The sequence below is a fragment of the Ranitomeya imitator genome, chromosome 2 (assembly GCF_032444005.1).
Source record: "Ranitomeya imitator isolate aRanImi1 chromosome 2, aRanImi1.pri, whole genome shotgun sequence".
Classification (NCBI taxonomy): domain Eukaryota; kingdom Metazoa; phylum Chordata; class Amphibia; order Anura; family Dendrobatidae; genus Ranitomeya; species Ranitomeya imitator.
In genome coordinates, this window is record NC_091283.1 from 821,180,446 (window position 1) to 821,201,296 (window position 20,851).

Below are 20,851 nucleotides of genomic sequence, written 5' to 3' on the forward strand. Positions count from 1 at the left end.
ATCAGACCCCAGCGATCATACATTTATCCCCTATATTGTGAATAAGCTATAAATGTACTTCCTGAGAAATCTCCTGGAAGTAGACTCTCATCTGCCAAAATCTGTAATTTTTCGACAAGGGTTACTCAAAGTTCACGAGCTACAATTGCGTAAAATATTCATCCTCATCAGCATAGACATTATCATTTCTTTTTTATATTTGACAAAACTTAAGTAAGTTGCATCTTTTAACTTTCAGTCTCTTACGGCCGGAGCTCATCTGCCGAGATCTAGGGAATACGGCTTCTAATGTTGTATGTGCAGGTATTAAGCTTCAAAATTCTGCTCTTAACTTTGCTGAAAGAAACAATCCGAACTAAGAGCCTGGACTTAAATATTAAAGTCGGGGGAAATAAAACATTTATGCTCAAAGCTTCCTTTATACATTCTGTGCTTGGTGAATGTGGGATCTGAAAAAAAGACGAGATCAATCTAGGCTGAAAAATTAAAATATGTGAATATAATTTTCTTATTGACAATTGACGGTCGGACGGTTGGAGCAGCCCGGTAGTATAACCTTCATGCGTCTGCAGGTTTAGGAGGAAGGGTAATAAAGTCTCTGAATAGAATGAATAGGATTCCAGTGATGAGATGTGAACGGCATTCATTATTCATGGCTGCAGCGCAGGCTCAGATAAAGGGCAGATCCTGGCGTTCCCTGTTACTAATGCAACAAGTTACCGTCCTGGTCACTGTAAACACGGATGGTTCCCCATAGAACGATCCTTTAAAAACTTACATCCACTTTTTCGCTTCCCGAAAGGATTGATATGGGAAAGACTTTCCTTACACAAGTTCATCTCACCCTGTATTACTCCATCAAGAAGAAAGAATGCTACTTTGGTAAGCAAAGGCTTAATGGCTGCCCTGAGTTTTATGTTGCTGTTCGTTATACACCCTACTAAAAGACTAACCGTCATTTAACATTTGTTTTCCATAAGACAATTATGCACATGAAAATAAGAAACTTTGCAATATATATATTAGAAAAATCTGCTTGTTTCTCCTCCTGGATTGATCTATCACTCTAAATTCATGGCGTAAATCCATGTTCTATGGATACAGATATTCACATTACTGACATAGGAGATGACAGTTGCTGCTCATGAGATTCTATGGAGGGGGAGGAGCTAGCGGAACACACAGACATTCCACTGTAAGTTCTCTTGAAACTTTTGTTATGCAACAAACAAACAAGCTAAAACAACTAAAACAAACAAACAAACAAAAAAAGCTGGGTCATTAAGGCCAAAATAGTTCTTCTGCTAAATGGTTAAGAAAATTTCATCACTTAGGCCTCATTCAGGAATCCATTTTTTTTGCATACGAGTTCTATCTGTGGTTAGCAATGTTGGCAGATATGCAACAGATACAGACTTATTTGTGTGCAGGAGGAGTTTACACTTTTCTGACAGTAGATGGCGATATTGTTACTGTTTTATGCTTAGTTGAATGTAATGCATATACTTATTGTACTTTGGTTTCACTTTCTCTCTGGTAAGAGGTTCTTCAGACTTCCTGTTATACTGTATTAGGAAGCTGATGCATGTACCCCATGTTTTGTTTAGATAAAAGTTGAATTACCTCATATAATCTACTCTCAAAAGTTTCTTCTCCGACCAAACTATGCAAAAAGCAGCATACCTGTGATAGTCTATGTGGCCATTCACATGTCTGTGATTTTTCGCAGACCAAGTGGTCCTCGGATAATGGCAGAGACATGTCTGATTTGGGGTATGATCAACATTGACAATAGAAGTCTATTGGTCCTTGAAAAAATTGTAGCGCACTCGGATGACCTCTGAGTGCAGTCTGATGTTCATAGACTGTCAGAAAAGAGAAGGTGGAGGAACTTTTTTTCTCCACGTATGAAAAAAACTGATAACACTCGGACCACACTCTGATCAGAATAATGGGTCTGCTTTTTTCGTATGTGGATAATACTTACGTATGAATGAGGCAGACAAAATGGTTGGATCCAATGTGCACCGTGCTCTAGGGAGTGGATTCTACACAAACCAACATCCCTTCAGCCCATGTTAGTTGGTTTTATGCATTGTAATTGATTGTTGATTATTTTACCAAGAGATCTCCAGCATAAATTCTGCTACCATTAAATTGTAGTGTAATTTTTTTTTAAGGAAAAAAAAAGTATATTTTTTTTATGTTAAATAAGAACAATCTAGCCAATTCAGATTTTGCCAAAGTTTTCGAAAAAGTTTAGATGAAAAAAACATAATGACAACAGGAGCATCATTTATAACCGCAGTAAATTGTTCCTGGACTCTGTGCTTTTAAAATCATAAAAAAGCCATTTGTTAAATTGTAATTTATTGTCCCCTGAGTTTGTGTCCAAGGCTTTCAACTTTCCAAACATTTAAGATGATGGAAGTTGATCCATCATGTTGAATATTTTACAAGCTAAGTTGCAAGCTACTGTGAAAACTTAACCCTGCTGTTGTCTTCGGTCTGGGGAGACCTATTTTGAACTTTGGTATTTTTTGGGGTGTTCAAGATGCGGTTCTGAAACTTGTGGTTGATTGACTTAAATGAGGATGGGTCGGTCAGCCACGGGTTTCAGAGCCGCATCTTGAATATTTTAAAGAATATTGAAGTTCAAGGTCGGTCGTTTTTGACCGAAGACAACAGCAGGGTTTTAAAGGGCTATTCTTGTATTTTAATGTCTTAGTATATCAATAGGATATGCTGTGATAGTCTGATCAGTGGAGGTCCGACCTCTGACTCCTGTACAATGTTTAAAATTAAAGGTGTTTCGGAAAACCTCTGTCCCTCGTCTGCAGTTTTTTTAAAAGAACAAAAAAAAAAAACTAAATATAGGGCTTTCCCACCATCCCCAGGTCCTGATCTGAGCCTGCCACTGTTCCCTGTGTGTTATTGTCTGCAGAACTGAGTTTATGTCAACAGCGCTGCATCCAATAACTGAGCTTAGCGGCTTTGACAGAGTTGACGGCATGAACTGCTCAGATCTGCGGAGCTTGCGGATTGTCTGCAGTGCTGATGACATGATCTAAGTGCTGCCGACAATAACAGACACTAGAAGCAGCAGAGACTCAGCGCTGGATCCAGGAATGTTGAGCCAAAGCCCAGTTTAAAAAAAAAACTGCAGCTGGGGTAGAGGGTTTTTATTTAAAACAAAAAAAACCCTTTAGGAGGATAGAAATTTTCATTTAGGAGTTCTATGCAGTGGTGCCCTGGCGTTCCAATAAATATGATAAAATATGCCATTACCTTATGATCTAATGATAGACTCTGCCTCTGCAGTTGATCGGCGCTTCTGTCCACTCGCTTGTATATACAGTGGATAAAATATATATTTGACACACTGCCGATTTTGAAAGTTTTCCCACCTACAAAGAATTTTTATTGTAGGTACACTTCAACTGTGAGAGTATGATATTTCCTCCACCATGCTTCACGGTTGGTACGGTGTAGTTGAGGTTGCACTTATCCTTCTTCTTCCTCCAAACACAGCGAGTGGAGTTGATACCAAAAAGTTCTATTTTGGTATCATCTGACCACAATACCTTCTCCGATGTCTCCTCTGGATCATCCGGATGGTCATTGACGAACTTCAAATGGGCCTGGACATGTTCTGGCATGAGCAGGGGGACCTTGTTTACCCTGCAGCATTTTAATCCATGACGGCGTAGTGTGTTACTAATGGTAATGTTTGAGACAGTGGTCCCAGCTCTTTTCAGGTCATTGACAAGGTCCTCCTATGTAGTTCTGGGCTGATTCCTGACTTTTTCAGAATCTCACTTACCCCAAGAGGTGAGATCTTGCATGGAGCCACAGACTGAGGAAGATTGACAGTCATCTTGTGTTTCTTCAATTTTCTAATAATTGCTCCAATAGTTATTGCCTTCTCACCAAGCTGCTTGCCTATTGTCCTGTGGCCCATCCCAGCCTTGTGCAGCTCTACAATTTTGTCCTTAGACAGCTCTTTTGTCTTGGCTCTTTGGTCTTGGCCATGGTGGAGAGGTTGGAGTGTGATTGAGTGTGTGGACAGGTGTCATTTATACAGGTAACAAGTTCAAAAAGGTGCAATTAATACAGGTAATGAGTGCAGAGTAGGAGGCTTCTTAAAGAAAAACTAACAGGTCTGTGAGAGCCAGAATTCTTGCTGGTTGGTAGGTGATCAAATACTTAGTTCATGCAATCAAATGCTTTTATGTTTAGATTGTTAGCTTATAATTAGACACTGTGGGACCGATCTATGAAGGTGTTTTCTCCAGTTTTCTGGCATAAAACACCTTTAAATGTCGCAACGGTTTTATGTAAACTGTTCATCATGTGTGGACCCAACCTTAAATGGGTTTTCTGGCCTTAGGCTACAAGTCTGCAGTCAGTTTATGTCACTGCAGATTTGTGAATCCTCACATTGCGCACACTGCTGGCGACAAGCGCACCCTAGGGGGAAACGAAGTGGCACCTCCGCTCAACATCAGCTCACTCTTACTGATCCTATTAAACCCTGCGAAGGAATAGCACCCCCGCGAATAAACCGCAATCACACAGACACAAATGAGGGTCCTAGAATGGACTTCTTGGTAAGTAATGCACATGAAAAACGTTATCAGATGGACAAGGTCATAGGTGTTGCCAAATAACAGTAAGGGGGACGGGAGGGGTGGTATACTTGGAGACACAGGAAATTAATGATGATAAATAATAGATACCGTATATTGACCCTAATTCAGAACCTGGAAGTTTCACTACCTGACTGCGGAGTCGATATGGCGCCCCCGCTCAACGTCGGCAAGCTCTCAGTGACCCTAGCTATAACCTGCAAGGGAGCAGCCCCCCCAGATGTTCAGAATGTAATATAGAAATAGATGTGGCAAATCAATCAAACGATAAGTCAAAAGCAATGCCAAAAAAGTGTATACAAAAAAGACTCTAAATGTGTCTATTCCTCATAGTACAGGGATAAACAGTAGGTATTATGGAGGTTATTTTGCGACCAGATCAAAAAAATAATACTAATGTTCCTTAATGGTCCCTAAATGAGGTCTATAAGGGTATATATTGCACAATCCCTATGGCCTTGACAACACCCTGAATTGACTTAGAACACCTTGGCCATAATATGATTCTGACCTGATATATCATCCTATTGCGCATGCACAATGGCCTCAAAAGGGTAAAAATCATATATATACCCCGAGATGCAAACTAATCAAACGTGGATAATAAGATTACCCCAGAATTGCTGTTATTAAATAGACCTATAGTACTTGATAATATGCCCAAGGATCGGGGAGTTGGACTTCTGCTCACCATAATAAAACCACCATCCGAGTAATGCAGAGACACAGGAACATCTTAAGGAATAATAGCCCAAAAATAAGACATGAAACAAATAATATCGAAAGACTACTTATCCTCATTAATGTTCAAGTTTTCATCCCTACACGTTTCTCCCATCTAATAATAAGGGTTCATCAGGGGATCCATACAGTTAGAGGAAGTTTCACAACAGGGTCTATCTAGGGTCTTTGAGGGCTAGCTGATGTCGAGCAATGGGAATCATATCGACTCTTAGGGTGCTAACCTCCGCAGTCAGGTAGGGAAACTTCCAGGCTCTTAATTAGGGTCAATATACCTATTATTTATCATCATTAATTACATGTATACCACCCCCCTACCTTCCCCTTTACTATTATTTGGTGACACCTATGACCTTATCTGATTAAGTTTTTTTGTACATTACTTCCCAAGAAGTCCATTATATGACCCTCCTTTGTGCCTAACTGTGTGCTTGCTGTTTATTCACGGTGGTGCTATTCCTTTGCAGGGTCAGTAAGGGTATGCCAACGTTGAGCAGGGGCACCACTTCATTTCCTCTTAGGGTGCCAACCTCTGCGGTAAAGTAGGGAAACCATCAGACCGTGACTAGGTTCAACACCCCTAGTCACCAATCCCTTTGACTAACCTCTGCTTTAAGCCCTCCTTTTTAATATACATTTAATAAAGGTTTTTTTATATATATATATATATATATATATATATATATGGTAGGTGGGTCTTTTTAATTGTTTTGTACATTACATGGACCAAGATGGGGATGGGATTATGCAAATATGGCCCAAAGTGAATAGGACAGGGTACGACTAATTTATGACCTACAAATCGTGACTCAAATGTTGGGTAAAATGTGATAGGATCAAGATATGACCATCAAGGGGTGCCTGTCTTTCTGAGAGGTGAATTAGTCAATGGATTGAACAGGTCTAGACAGAGAAGTAGGTTGGATGTTCTTTCAGTCCTTTAGTTGGTGGAGGCCTCTAGGCCCTTTGTGCTTTCCCTAGAATCCAACACCAAGAAGGACATTTGGTATTAGAAGATCCATACAATTGACTGTGTTTTCAGACCCTTATAAATATTGTGGGATAAGTTCTGGGCTGGTGGAAGTCCCTTAGGGGTGGAGACCTTTAGTCATGAGCCCCTTGTGTCCTTCCCATAATCCGTCCCAAGAAAGACATGCGAACACTATGGTTTAAGCATTTTTTTTCTAGAACTGCTCGTTATGTTCAAGTTTAATAAAATCAGCAATACAATATTTATATCCTGGAACGTTGTTTTGACTATAAGAAGCTGAATGCATACGAATAAATCTAACACAAGGGCAAGGTATTAAGCTTTATGAAGCCGGAAAGTTTGACAAAAAAAATCATCTCAAGGTGAACGCCATCCCCTGAGCACTGTGGCTTTGTCACTTTGAACATCTAATGGAAAATCAAAAGGAAAAAAACGATTGCGGGTGATAGGGTCACATTGCCAACGGGATTCATTTCAGGTGCAGATGAAGGTGAGGATACATTATAACGAGGGCTGAGATTTATGTAGGATGAGGCCTGAGATATGTGCGGATGAATCCTATAAGGGAGGGCTATCACACGGCCTTATCTCACACGCTTTATTATAGGGAAATGGCCGCGTTTTCTCCCTTTCGTTGCCGGAATAAAACCCAAAATATCAAACATTAGACCGGGTTCACACACAGTGTACACTGCCAATAAAAGCGACAATTTTAAAGGGGGCTCTGTCATCGCAGTTCACAATCCAAACTGCTTACCTTATTAACCCCTTCCTGCCATGGACAATTTATATTTTTGCACTTACCTTTTTTTCTTCCCCCTTCTTCCAAAAATTACGTACTATTGCATCCAACGTTGGAAAGGGGTAAAAAAGATCTCTTAGGGCAGTCCCACACGTCCAGATAATTCCGGTACCGGAAAAAATCGGTACCGGAATTATCCATGTCCGTGTGCCCCTGCGTTTCTGTGCTCATTTACAGTAATGAATATGCGGCTCCACCCCTATGGGAGGTGGAGCCGCATATTCATGACTGTAATCGGCGGCCCCACGTGACAGCATACAGTAGAAGGTGCGGCCAGGACAGGAAGCAGCGACAGCCAACGAGGGAGCCAGGTGAGTATTTTCAGAACGGGGGGGGGGGGGGGGGGATGGGGGCGGTGCACAGGGGGTGGGGACATGGACCTTTATTTTAAACACGAAAAACCACAAAAAAATAGATTATTCATATCTTCTTTATAGCAAACGCTGCTGCACAGAAGATATGAATCGCGGCTTCAGCACCATGTGGGGGGACAGCGCTTACTGGAGCGCTGTCTCTTGCACGGCACACGGACTGCACACGGTCAACGTCCGTGTGCGGTACGTGTTTTACACGGACCCATTGACTTTAATGGGTCCGTGTAATCCGTGCTCTCCCACGAACACTGACATGTCTCCGTGTTTGGCACACGGAGACACGGTCCGCAAAAAATCAATGACATCTGCACAGATGCATTATACATTGATTTTAATGTGTCTACGTGTGTCAGTGGCTCCGGTACGTGAGGAAACTGTCACCTCACGTACCGGAGCCACTGATGTGTGAAACCGGCCTTAGACCTGATGAGGCTGGTATTCTTTTTGTGATAAGGGAGAAAAAATGGTAATCAGCTAATCTTCCAAGGAGGACAATTCAGTGTAAAAAAGAAAAACACTTGTATTCACATAGGAACCCTGGTAGACCTTGTGTGGTTATGATGTGGCGCAGACAGTGTAGGAACTCGCCAGGCTGGTATCCAGGTCAGAAACGGAAGAAATGTCCATGATGACTGGGCTCCAGTACCAATAAGAAAATGTTAAAACATAATTTTTACTGTACACTTAAGAAAATAGTGAGAAAAAGCACAAAGATGAAAAAGATTAAGGATCCATAAGCTTTCATTTTTCAGGTCAGCAACCTTTATTTATAGCTGTGAAGCAGAAGAGAGAGCCGAGGAGCGCTGGGCGTGGAACCTGGAGGGATAACTATCAGCTATCCAAAATGTATGGGGGCTTTAGTCTCTTCTCCAGTAGGAGACCACGGAATTCTCCCACAACCTTAAGACCGGTGTGGTCGTCCTCGTTTTTTGTTTTTCTAATCCTGCCCAATCCCTTTAAATGTATTATTTTACGGCATAAGCTCCAGAGCTAAATTTAAAGAAAAAATGAAAACATATATAGGCCTATAGAATGTTTTTTTTTTCCTTTGACTTTTGATTTTGGACAGGAAACTATCGAAGAAAATTGATAATATTAAAGAGACTTTTTTTGTGCTTTAAAATATGTATGTAATAATAAAAAGTCATATTTGTACTTTAAAATAATGAAAAAAAATTGTACTAGAAAAACATAGACAAAAAAAAAGATAAAATGAGCCTTCAGGTGCACTGGGGGCGTGTCAATGCACTTGGACTAATTGTTCCAAGTTTATAGACACGCCTCCGGTGCACTTCCAGCCTGATTTGCATTTGACTTCTATGATACATTTCTCATGACTGGCATATTGGATCTCTACAAAAAAAAAAGATATCATATTTTCTGGGGGACTGGCACCTACACAGCCAGAGCCCAAGTTCCATGTGTAAAAACGTGCTGACAGGTTGCCTTTAAACAGGTGCCGGCGTCTATCGCAGTCTTTTCACCCACATCGCCATTTCATTGCATGCATGATAGATGAGGAGACACAATGGCACTAAACTCGTAGAACCACGGGACCTTCTGACGTTACAAGACAAGCATCTCTTTGTTTTTCCCTTGCAGCTATGGAAACAAATCTCCTGGGATCTGAATCAGAGGCACGAACAAAGCAGAAATAAGTTTCCATGAAATCCGAAAGGTTGATGATCAATATCTAAATGAATAAATAATAAACGAGTCTATAATAATTGTGTGCTTTTGATAGGTTTATATTATGCGGGTGTTTTTGGTATTTTTAAAACTTTATTCACGTGTTAATATTTTTATCAAATAAGCAGACTTTTTTTGGTTAATAAATTACATGGATTTTGGGGGGTTTTACATTTTGAAAATAAATATTTATTTAACTATTATTATTTTTGAAACCATTGGATATTTTTTTTTTTACTTATACAGGCATTTATTAATTTATTTATGTATTTAAGTGGGCATTTTTGTATATTTTTTTAAACTATCAGGCCATGTATACTGGATTTCTTTCCTGCTGCGTTTTTTTGGAGTGCCGAAAATCTGCTGCATTTAATCGTCCGAGCAAAGTGATCTCATAAAAACTCCTTCCCACTCTACATTTAAAGACGGTTGAACAGTGCAGTTTTGGTTTGGTGCTTTTTGTTTTTATAAGTTTCTATAGTTAACCTGAAAACAAAAGCTAAAATATACACGTGTAAAATAAAATCGGTTGTATTTTTAAACTTCTCCTCCCATCAAAGTTTGCATCCTCTTAATATATTGCAATCATTATACTTTATATAGCACTGTGTACTTACAATTGCTCTTTTTGCCTTTCTACCCAGATAATTCTTCTCTTTTCCTTTAATTTTATGATACAATTAAAAACAGGCTAGCTCTAGAAGGAAGTCTCTTTTCTGTGCATGAGTCATCATTAGAACTACAATTCTATCTCACTGTAAAGTCCCTGGCAGGGGGAGGAGCGGAGCAGCTGGGTCAGGAGTAGTAGAAGTGATGGCGCTAGACAGCCAGGGACTTTGCAGTGATGGGGAATTGTAGTTTTAATGATGACTCATGCACGGAAAAGAGGTTTTCTGTTTCTACATAAAGTTAAGAAAGATTTGAAGGGGTTGTCCAGTCCAAAATGATACGTTTGCAGTCACTCTGTGAGACTGCAGACTTATGAATCACCCCAGCGCACGCACTGTGAGCGCTGCTAGCTCCATACACTTGTATTGACGGTGTCTTGCCCCCGTCTAGTGACTTCTTTGAAATAAAATTTTTGGGGAAAAAAATAAAAACAAATGGACAGATGATAGGCTTAATTCATCAGAGGTAAAAAATAAATCTATACCGTATGTGCATGAAAAAAAAAACGCTAGCGGGTAAGATTTTAATGGCTATAATGGTTGGATACCACTTGCACTTATATTTATGATGATTTATAGCTATGTTCTGTCTGAAAATGTATTCGACAGGTGAATAATAAATTTGCTGCGAGCTGCAGGATGACATCGCTACAATCATAACAATTAGCAAAAGCTGACCTTGAATTTCTCATGTGTGTCAATGCAGAAGTAGAACGGCTAAAATTGGCTTAATTTCTTTTTCCACTGGAAAATACATTGGTTTCCCTGTGTCTGCACTGTATTACATGATGAATATTTCAATTAGGGATTTGTGGTCTGACTCGGGCTTGACAATAATTCTAATGATACGCACAATGAGATGAATAATAATAATAATCTTTATATAGCGCCAACATATTCCGCAGCGCTTTACAGTTTAGGCTTCTTTCACACTTCCGTTTTTACAATCCGCACAGGATCCGTCAAAATGTTGAAAAGACGGATCCTGTGCAGATTGCAAAAAAACGGGTGCACTGGGCCCGTCTTTCTGAGGCTATATGCACCTGTTGTGTATGCGTCTTCGCAGCAGTTTTCCTTTGCGAAAACGTATACACAACACAAACCAGGTTAAAAAAAATAAAAAATTGCAGTATTCTCACCTACCGGCGTCCCGCGCAGCGATGCTCCCGGCAGCCAGCGCACCTAGTGTTACATTGCGAAGTCTCGCGAGAAGTCGTGGTCTCGCAGGTCTCCTGGCAGCACACTTAAGGCATGCGCACATGCTTTACGGTTCTTAAAATGGTGGCGCGCTGACTCCTGTTTCCAGCCAACAGCTGGGAGGCACTAAGTATTTACAGCATCTTCCCTTGTAGGGAGCTGCCTGAGCAACATTAATGTTTAGTGAGTTTTCCAGTTGATATGTCCATTGTCAAGTCCCTGTTCCTGAACCGGTTCTGTTTGAACCTGAAACCTGTCACTGAACCTGTCCTGTCTGAATCAATTCCTATACCCTAAGTCCATCATGTTTGAATCTGCCATCAAAGTGCTAGAGAAATGCGTGCACAACAACTTAGTGGTGCCCGGGTAGGTTCCCAAACCATAGTGATGAAATAGAGCAAAACCCGGCACTCAACTTAGAGGTGAGATATATGGTAGGTTTATTGATCCCAATATACAACAAAGACGTTTCGGTCCCAGTCCGGGACCTTCATCAGTAACGTATAAGGGAATGTGATATGGTGAAAAAACGGCTGTGTATGCCGGTGAAGAGAGCAAATGTTAAATGGAAAAAATGTTTCAATTGTGGGTAGGACGTAACCTGTGTCCCCGAGAGGTGCCGCGGCATCCACCGCTGTGATGTCCATCAGCCGTTACTGATGAAGGTCCCGGACTGGAACTGAAACGTCTTTGTTGTATATTGGGATCAATAAACCTACCATATATCTCACTGCTAAGTTGAGTGCCGGGATTTGCTCTATTTCATGAATCTGCCATCCAGTCCTGCCTGGACCCTGAGTCAGTCCGACAGTACTGAATCTGCTCCATCTGAACCAGCTCCAATCCATTCTGGCTGTGATCCGGTTCCTGCCCTGCCAGCTGCTCCGAGTCTGTACCTACTTCCCTGTCCACTTGGGGTCAGCTGCGCAATTCTTGGGTCTGTCCTGGAGTGGTATCTGACGACCACCTGCGGCTCAAGACTAACCACACCATCAGGGGCGCTAGTGAAAAATCCGGTCGTTGCTTAATTATGCCCCTTCAGGCTCACCAGTGTGATAGGGATCCCCCTGTTTGGATTTCTACCAATTAACTAATTAACTCCCTTTCCTGTTGGAGGGTCCTTGCATAATACTACTGTGACGCCCAGGAGACCGGGATACCCAGCACCGGACCAATGGGGTCTGTCTCTTGAGGGGGATGTCACGGGTGGCTTGACCCAGTGCTGTGGTCTCAGGCAATGCACAGTGTAAGGGGTATCGTGAGGGAACAGGCACTTACTTGATCAGCAGCAGGTTCTCCCAGCGGTGATGATCCCGATCCTGGATAGATGGCTATTGTCCAAATGAAAGACTGAGGCACTGAAACGTTTAACCAGTTTACTTTAACATAAAGGGATTTACAACCAGTCCTGTCACCGGAGTCTGTATGGGAACTCTGAGTTACTTTGACCCTGCCGGGGTCTTCGTCTCTTATTGTGCGCAATTTCTGTGTGGCCCTGCTGCTGTATGTGAACTGGCTGCCGGCTCAATCTGTCCCCTCCGGGTCCTGGTTCGACGGGCAACCCGAGTCCTTTTATCAGCTTACCCCCTCCGGGAGTACCGCTGAACTCTGTGTCTGTTGCTGCATCCGACCCTAGTGAAGCTGATATCACCTCACGTTTTTGTGGTTGCTGTATTATATATAATGAATACAGCCACGGATCCGGTATCCGTCTTTGCGCCTGTTCTGGGTAGTGATTAATGCTACCCGGTTCTCACAATGTCCCTTTTCTCTGTCCCTCTTCTCCTCAGGCCGGTGATTTAGGCCTGGTAACAGTCACAGGGCTGTTAGAGATTCCACTGTATGACCTCTCACTATCAGCTCCTTGGCCCAACTGCCATTTCTTCTCTCAGACCAGAATGGATTAAGGGGAGTCTCTGGAGCTCCCCCTTCTGGCCGCAGGTGGTAGTGCAGTTTTGCTATCTTAACCCCTTCACCCCCGGAGCTTTTTCCGCTTTTTCATTTTCGTTTTTTGCTCCCCTCCTTCCCAGAGCCATAACTTTTTTGTTTTTCTGTCAATATGGCCATGTGAGGGCTTATTTTTTGTGGGACGAGATGTACTTTTGAACAACATCATTGATTTTACCATGCCATGTAACAGAAAATGGGAAAAAAATTCCAAGTGTGATGAAATTGCAAAAAAAGTGCAATCTCACACTTGTTTTTTGTTTGGCTTTTTTGCTAGGTTCACTAAATGCTAAAACTAACCTGCCATTATGATTCTCCAGGTCATTACGAGTTCATAGACACCAAACATGTCTAGGTTATTTTTTATCTAAGTGGTGAAAAAAAATTCCAAATTTTGCTAAAAAAAAAAATAAAAAAAAATGCGCGATTTTCCGATACCCGTAGCGTCTCCAATTTTCGTCATCTGGGGTCAGGTGAGGGCTTATTTTTTGCGTGCCGAGCTGGCGTTTTTAATGATACCATTTTGGTGTAGATACGTTCTTTTGATCACCCGTTATTGCATTTTAATGCAATGTCGCAGCGACCAAAAAAACGTAATTTTGGCGTTTTGATTTTTTTTCTCGCTACGTCATTTAGCGGTCAGGTTAATCCTTTGTTTTTATTGATAGATCGGGCGATTTTGAACGCGGCGATACCAAATATGTGTATGTTTGATTTTTTTTTAATTGTTTTATTTTGATTGGGGCGAAAGGGGGGTGATTTGAACTTTTATATATTTATTATTTTTTTTATATTTTTAATCACTTTTTTTTTTTTAATTTTGGCATGCTTCAATAGCCTCCGTGGGAGGCTAGAAGCATGCATAACTCGATCGGCTCTGCTACATAGAGGTGAAGTACAGATCACCTCTATGTAGCAGAAATGCAGGGTTGCTTTGAACGCCGACCACAGGGTGGCGCTCAAAGCAATCGGCCATCAACAACCATAGAGGTCTCAAGGAGACCTCTGGTTGTTATGGCGATGCACTGCTGACCCCCGATCATGTGACGGGGGTCCGCAGTGCGAGTAGTTCCGGCCGCGCGGCCGGGAGCGCTAGTTAAATGCCGCTGTCAGCGCTTGACGGCGGCATTTAACTAGTTAATGGGCGCGGGCGGATCGCGATTCCGCTCGCGCTCATTGCGCGCACATGTCAGCTGTACAAAACAGCTGACATGTCGCGGCTTTGAGGTGGGCTCACCGCCGGAGCCCACCTCAAAGCAGGGGATCTGCCAGCTGACGTACTATTCCGTCAGCTGGCAGAAAGGGGTTAATATTTGTGTTTAGTGTCAGTAACTATTTTTGTGGCAAATACCCCTAGGGGTGCCACACTACCTTGCTATCTTATGACTGCCAACGTCTAAAGACATCGTAAGTGAACATACACTTTAGAAAGTTCGAAACATCTTTATTGTGACGCACAGCTAAAACCTTGAGAGGTTCAGTCTCCTGCCTGTGATGTAGTTAAAGTTTAATGCACGCTATCAGCAAGATGAAGCCTCGGCGTACGGTAACAATAACGCTCTCAGAACATTCAGCAGCTCCATATTAAATGGAAAGCAATATCCTAGCACTTTGTTGTAGTTTCAATTATATAAAATCTTTTAAATGGGATTTGTTTTATATCGATTACCCCGGCCGAGCATGTGAAGATTCCTCGGCACACGTGAAAATAATGCTTCTTTTGTTGACTTCTTCTTTTCAATTCAGCTTTCTATGGAAAATCAATATTTTGAAAGGAGGCTTATACATAATATACAGAAATCAGATTACCATGGATGCATATCATCTCCAGCATCATAGCGGCACACCCTCCCATCTCGCGGGTTTTCTTTTCTAGTCTTTGTGATGTCATTTCTATTTGAGACTATCATTGAACAAATTGCTCGTCCAGCCTTTTATTTAGCATTATATGAAGCAATGAATTAACTGGCCGTGTGTGATTGACAGCCGAGATCAGAGAAAGTTCAAATCCTTGTCACAATCTCTGAGATATTGCAATCAGTAGTGATTATGGCATCAGGGAGCCTTATCATATCACGTTTTGCCCTAACATGCATTATGGGATGGCTCATTCTGCAAACCAACATGCCCGGCCCTTCTTTCCCTATTGTGTTATATAACAGAATATGATTCTATTCTGTACTGCATTATTTTATTATTTTTATTATTATTATATGCTATTTTATAACATATTTTGTAACATTATGCTGTGGTATTCTATAATATACCACTATATTGCACTACTCTATACTATACTGTTACAATGTATTACACTATATTTTCATATAATTTAGTGCTATACTATACTATACTCTACCATACAGTGTTATATTACTCTATTCTATAGCATATTGCTATATTCTTTTATACAATTCTATATCATAGAGTGTGATCCCCAGGTGAAGCAATGTGCGAAACGTGCGTCGGGTCGGAGGTGGCTGCCCAATCTTTAGCATTCCCTTACTTTAGTAATATTTATCTTACATCTTTTTTGTCACATACTGGCACTCTCTAAATTGATTTATTACAGCACCACATCGGTCCATGTGTGGTCTGTGCCTGAATCTGACAGTTAGTGTAAGTATAAAATTAATCGTTATTGAAGTATATAAAATGACCCAGACCCTGCACAAAGATGAGAAAAGAAAGGTATGTAACTCAATCATAGTACACCATAAGTAACTGGCACTGGCAATGTAAGTGAGGGGAGATATATGTCATGAAGGTTGCTCTCTTCCGTGATGTGAAAACCCAGAAATTTCTCTCCAGCATGTTATGTGTTGAGAGGGGTTAATCGGCCATGACAGGGTTGGGTTTTTTGTGAGTAGCTGTAATAGATAGGCGGGATGGTTACTCACCATGTCTCCACCTCAAGGGTGTGGTTCGGCAAGTTAAATGTCCAGTCACTGAGTTTTTTTCTCTGCCTGTGGATCTGGAGGCAGGACGCTCTAAAAAAGTTTGTGTGCAACTGTGCTGGACTCTGTTGATTGCAACCTGAGTGGGCGAATTCCCTCAGGCATAAGGACTGTGCTATATGTTATCTTTTTGGCTTCCCGCTTTTGCCAGAAAGGCCTTTTTTTTGTTGTTGTTGAGCCCTGTACTTTATGCCATGATTTCCATAAACCCTCTGAAGAAACGTTCCTATGTCTACCTCTGTGAGCAGCTGAAGTGAGTCGACCTACGTCAATATATATACAAATATTGCTTATGGACTGCTATGAGTGGTCTACTATATATTGCTTATGGTGCACCATGATCGGGCTGCCTCTCCTTCCTTTCTCATTTTAGTGTAGGGTCACTCCTATATCTCTAATATATTCCAATAAAGATTGCTTATGTTATTGGCTTTGTGTCTTATACCGCTCGTTCACATATGGCATTGACTTTATGTCTTACACCTATTTTGCATTATTTGCATATTTTATATGTTGGTATTCTTAGGCGTTATAAATTAATCATTACTCTTTTAGAGTTTTGTTATATGACTGTACCATACCCTGTTGTATTATACTAGAATGTACTGCTATATTATACTATACTAGATGGCAGCCCGATTCTAAAGAATCGGGAGTCTAGAATCCATATATACTTTATTTATTCAAATGTAAGAATAATACAATTAATAAATAATAGTAAGAAAGAACAAAAATAATAGGCAGTATATGGAGAAAACACCAAACAAAAGTTCAAAATTGGTGTGAAAATGTCACTGAACCACTTCACAACTAAATATATATAGTTTTGGTAAATGGTATTATCATTTTTTTGACGAAATTCGGCAGGAGCTTGAAGAGCAACGTCACTGGGCCCGCCTCCACGCAGTAGAAACTTGCTGTGAGGTAAAAATTCAAAAATCACACCAAAATGGCGGGCGGAGTGTGTCACAGTATGGCACGTTTCTGATTGGTCGCTCGCAGCAGGCGGCAACCAATCAGACACTGGACACTGTTGACGTCACTTATCTCCGGACATTAGCTCCGGACATTATCTCCGGACATTAGCTCCGGACATTAGCTCCGGACATTAGCTCCGCACATTAGCTCCGGACATTAGCTCCGCACATTAGCTCCGGACATTAGCTCCGGACATTAGCTCCGGACAAAGCCACGGAAGTTGGCACAAATTGCAGGAAGTAGTATTCTAGGCAATTATATATTAGACTAGATGGCAGCCCGATTCTAAAGAATCGGGAGTCTAGAATCCATATATACTTTATTTATTCAAATGTAAGAATAATACAATTAATAAATAATAGTAAGAAAGAACAAAAATAATAGGCAGTATATGGAGAAAACACCAAACAAAAGTTCAAAATTGGTGTGAAAATGTCACTGAACCACTTCACAACTAAATATATATAGTTTTGGTAAATGGTATTATCATTTTTTTGACGAAATTCGGCAGGAGCTTGAAGAGCAACGTCACTGGGCCCGCCTCCACGCAGTAGAAACTTGCTGTGAGGTAAAAATTCAAAAATCACACCAAAATAGCGGGCGGAGTGTGTCACAGTACGGCACGTTTCTGATTGGTCGCTCGCAGCAGGCAGCAACCAATCAGACACTGGACACTGTTGACGTCACTTATCTCCGGACATTAGCTCCGGACATTAGCTCCGGACATTAGCTCCGGACAGGAAGTTGGCACAAATTGCAGGAAGTAGTATTCTAGGCAATTATATATTAGATATATATTATACTATATTATATAACCATTATATTTATACCACACTGTTGTTAAATTATACCATTATTCTAAGCCATACTATGTAACACTTTTTTGTTCTATACAGTGTTTTATTATACTTTACTTACCTACAGTAAGGTTATATTATACTATTGTATACTGTTTACTACTATACTGTCTTTTATTATGATATTGTTACTATATTATGCATAGAATATTATAATTCTATTCTATACTGGTATTTTATACTAGACTATTCTATATTAAATTGTGCACTATAGTGTACTATTATATTTTAATGTTATTTTATACTATGATATTCTTTTCTAGTCTACTGTAGTATGCTATTACTATACTGTGCAGTATTATTCTATTACTCTACCACGCTATCTCTATTATAATATTCTATACCATACTATATTATAAAATTCTATGCTATCCTGTACTGCGTGATACTATTCTATACACCGGCGGACACAGACAGAAGAGGGCCCCTGGCAGTCGAATAGCTGACTGCACAGGCTTCACCGTTGTTATGTCCACCCCTGATTCTATGCTATTCTGTTATAATATACTGCCCCGTACTTACCCATAAACCTCTACCCAATACCATTACATATGATTGGATGAGGACCTGCCTTTCTCCACCATTAGTTGTAGCTACAGTCAGTGTCGGACTGGCGTGCCAAGGCCCACCAGTAACCAATTCCAGGACCCCACTTTTCAGCTACATGCAAATGTGACATTATCCTCAGTCACAAATGTATATAACAATGAACTGGGCAGATTGATAAATGAATAAGATGCTGCCATTGTCTGGACATAGTGATTAGAGTATATTGTGCTAAATACTGCTCATATAAAAGGGTAGTAGCCCACTCTTGCACAGAGGCCCACCGGAGGATTCTCCAGCCCGCTGGTGGGCCAGTCCAACCCTGGGTCTACAGTACATATAATAGAGAATAAGTAAATCCAAATAATGCAGATTATGGATGTGATTCAGAGGTAAATCCGCCTCCCATAATATTTTCTATTAGTAGCACACACAATCCCTGCCATTGGTTTTCTCCCCTGCAGTTCTCTTGGGCCCGATGTTACACATAAAACAGCGGCCTTCCTCATCGCCGCTATCTACTGTGATGTTTTGTTTTCGAACACAAATTAATTCAAGCAAAAGCAAATCCTAAGAGCCAAACAATCTGCTGTTATAGGTATCACTTGCCAGAAATCAGGGATGTTGAGTATGGCGGCTCGGTGGCACCGATGTAGCAAGACGGCACCTTTAGGCTATGTGCACACGTTGAGTAAAAGGATGCATGCGAGAGCAGCCCTGACTTCCTGTTAATTACTTAACCGTACGAAGGCGGAGACAGTAACACCAGCACCGATTGGGCGCCGGGATCACGTGTCACTCATAACACCCGCACGTGAGCCCTGGGAACGCGAGTGCCAACATCGCTGGAACAATGACGGCACAAGAGGTAAAGTATAGGCTTTGTTATTTTATTGGGGCAAACAGGGGGTATAAAAAGGGGTTGTTCCCTTTTAATGTAGACTATAGTCAGCTATTTTTCCATTTTTTTTTTTGCTTTTGCTTAGCTGCATAAAAACTCTATTTTGATGTATTTGTCGCAAAAATCGTCAGCAGAAGTCACAAGTAAACAAAAAATGACTTAAAAAATAAATACAAATGATTTGGGCCCAATGTTTTGAACCGTTTTTAATGGATTTTTTTGTGGGACATGTGTCAATTAAAAATAAGCAATTCTGGCATTTCATTTTTTTTTTTAAACCTTCTGGCATGTATTGTTTTAGTTAAATAATTTTTAATTTGTAGATCTGGGTTTTACTTGCATGGTGATACTGAATATGCTTATTTGTTTTATTTATTTTTATTTATTTTTATATAGTGCAGTGATTTAAATTTTCATGTTGTTTTTTATGTTTTCTATATTTTTAGAAACATTTTTTGCTATTTTTAATTTTATTATTATTCTTTACACCCAATTTTGGTTTACAATGAAGCTCAGCTTTGGGATTGAGCTTTACATGAATACCAAGATGGCAATTTATTGATTCCCAGGGATCGCATTGCAATGAGAATAGAAACAAAGGGTGCTGGTAAGCATGTGACACTAACCATCATACTAAAATTCTTAATCCCTGATAATAACTGTTAGCATCAGTTATTTTGGGTGACCACTTATGTACAATGCACTGCATCAAAAGGATTGATATACTCTCATAATTTGATTGGCAGGGTATTGCCTGCAAGGATTCCCACTGATCCCAAGAACAGAAGTGCCAAGTTCACAGAAGAATAGAGTCAAGAAGGGACACTGGAGTGGTCATTGAGAATTTTATATTCAGGCCGACTGGACCCCTGTTAGGTAGAGTTTGGTTTTGAGGTGCGGTTTACGGAACAAAAGGAGCAGAACTATTACATTTTATATTTAATCCAAACAATAGGCATTGTTTATAAAAAATGTACAGAAGATTTTACAAAGGGTACAAAAAAATACGGCACATACAATTACAGAAAATAAAAAGACTTATTACACCGGTTACAGACATGATTCAGCTAGTGTGCAGAAGCAATGCGATTGAAAACATCCGGTTAAGGGGATCAAGCCTACTCTGACATGTATCTTCCTCAGCACTGAACGCTGAGCATAATTTGTCTCAGCCCCTGAGGATTTTATGAAATTTTCAACTTATCGGATAACTTCACTCCTGATGATTGCAGAAGTTCAAGATTACTTCTATATTTTTCATCGGGATTTTCCTTTTACCCACAAATCAAACATGACATGGCTGTTGTCAGCCGCCTGGCCACTATGGATTTGGGGCTTATAGGCAGGGGTTACAGTTATGAGAAAGCATGCATATTTTTCCTTGATTAGCCCTGAAGCTAAAAATGTATGTCCCATCAGCATTGGATTTATATCAGCCCCAATATTCATAATTTTCTAGCGGTGCCTAGTTGTCTGGAAAAGGTGTTTTGATGAAAAAACTGTGCACCTGTGAATATCAATAGCCATCTCTAAAGTATGTGACATATTTGCTTCAAT

At 40.6% G+C, this 20,851-nt stretch overlaps 1 protein-coding gene across 1 annotated transcript in view; it reads left to right on the forward strand.

Moving 5' to 3' along the window:
• The first annotated feature begins 727 nt into the window (after positions 1–727).
• The window catches only part of C2H10orf90 (chromosome 2 C10orf90 homolog), a 156,633-nt gene continuing 136,509 nt past the window's right edge, over positions 728–20,851 (forward strand). The window contains exon 1 of the mRNA XM_069755023.1: positions 728–882. Coding sequence (XP_069611124.1) covers positions 810–882 — 73 coding nt within the window. The 5' untranslated portion in view covers positions 728–809. The remainder of the gene's footprint in view (positions 883–20,851) is intronic.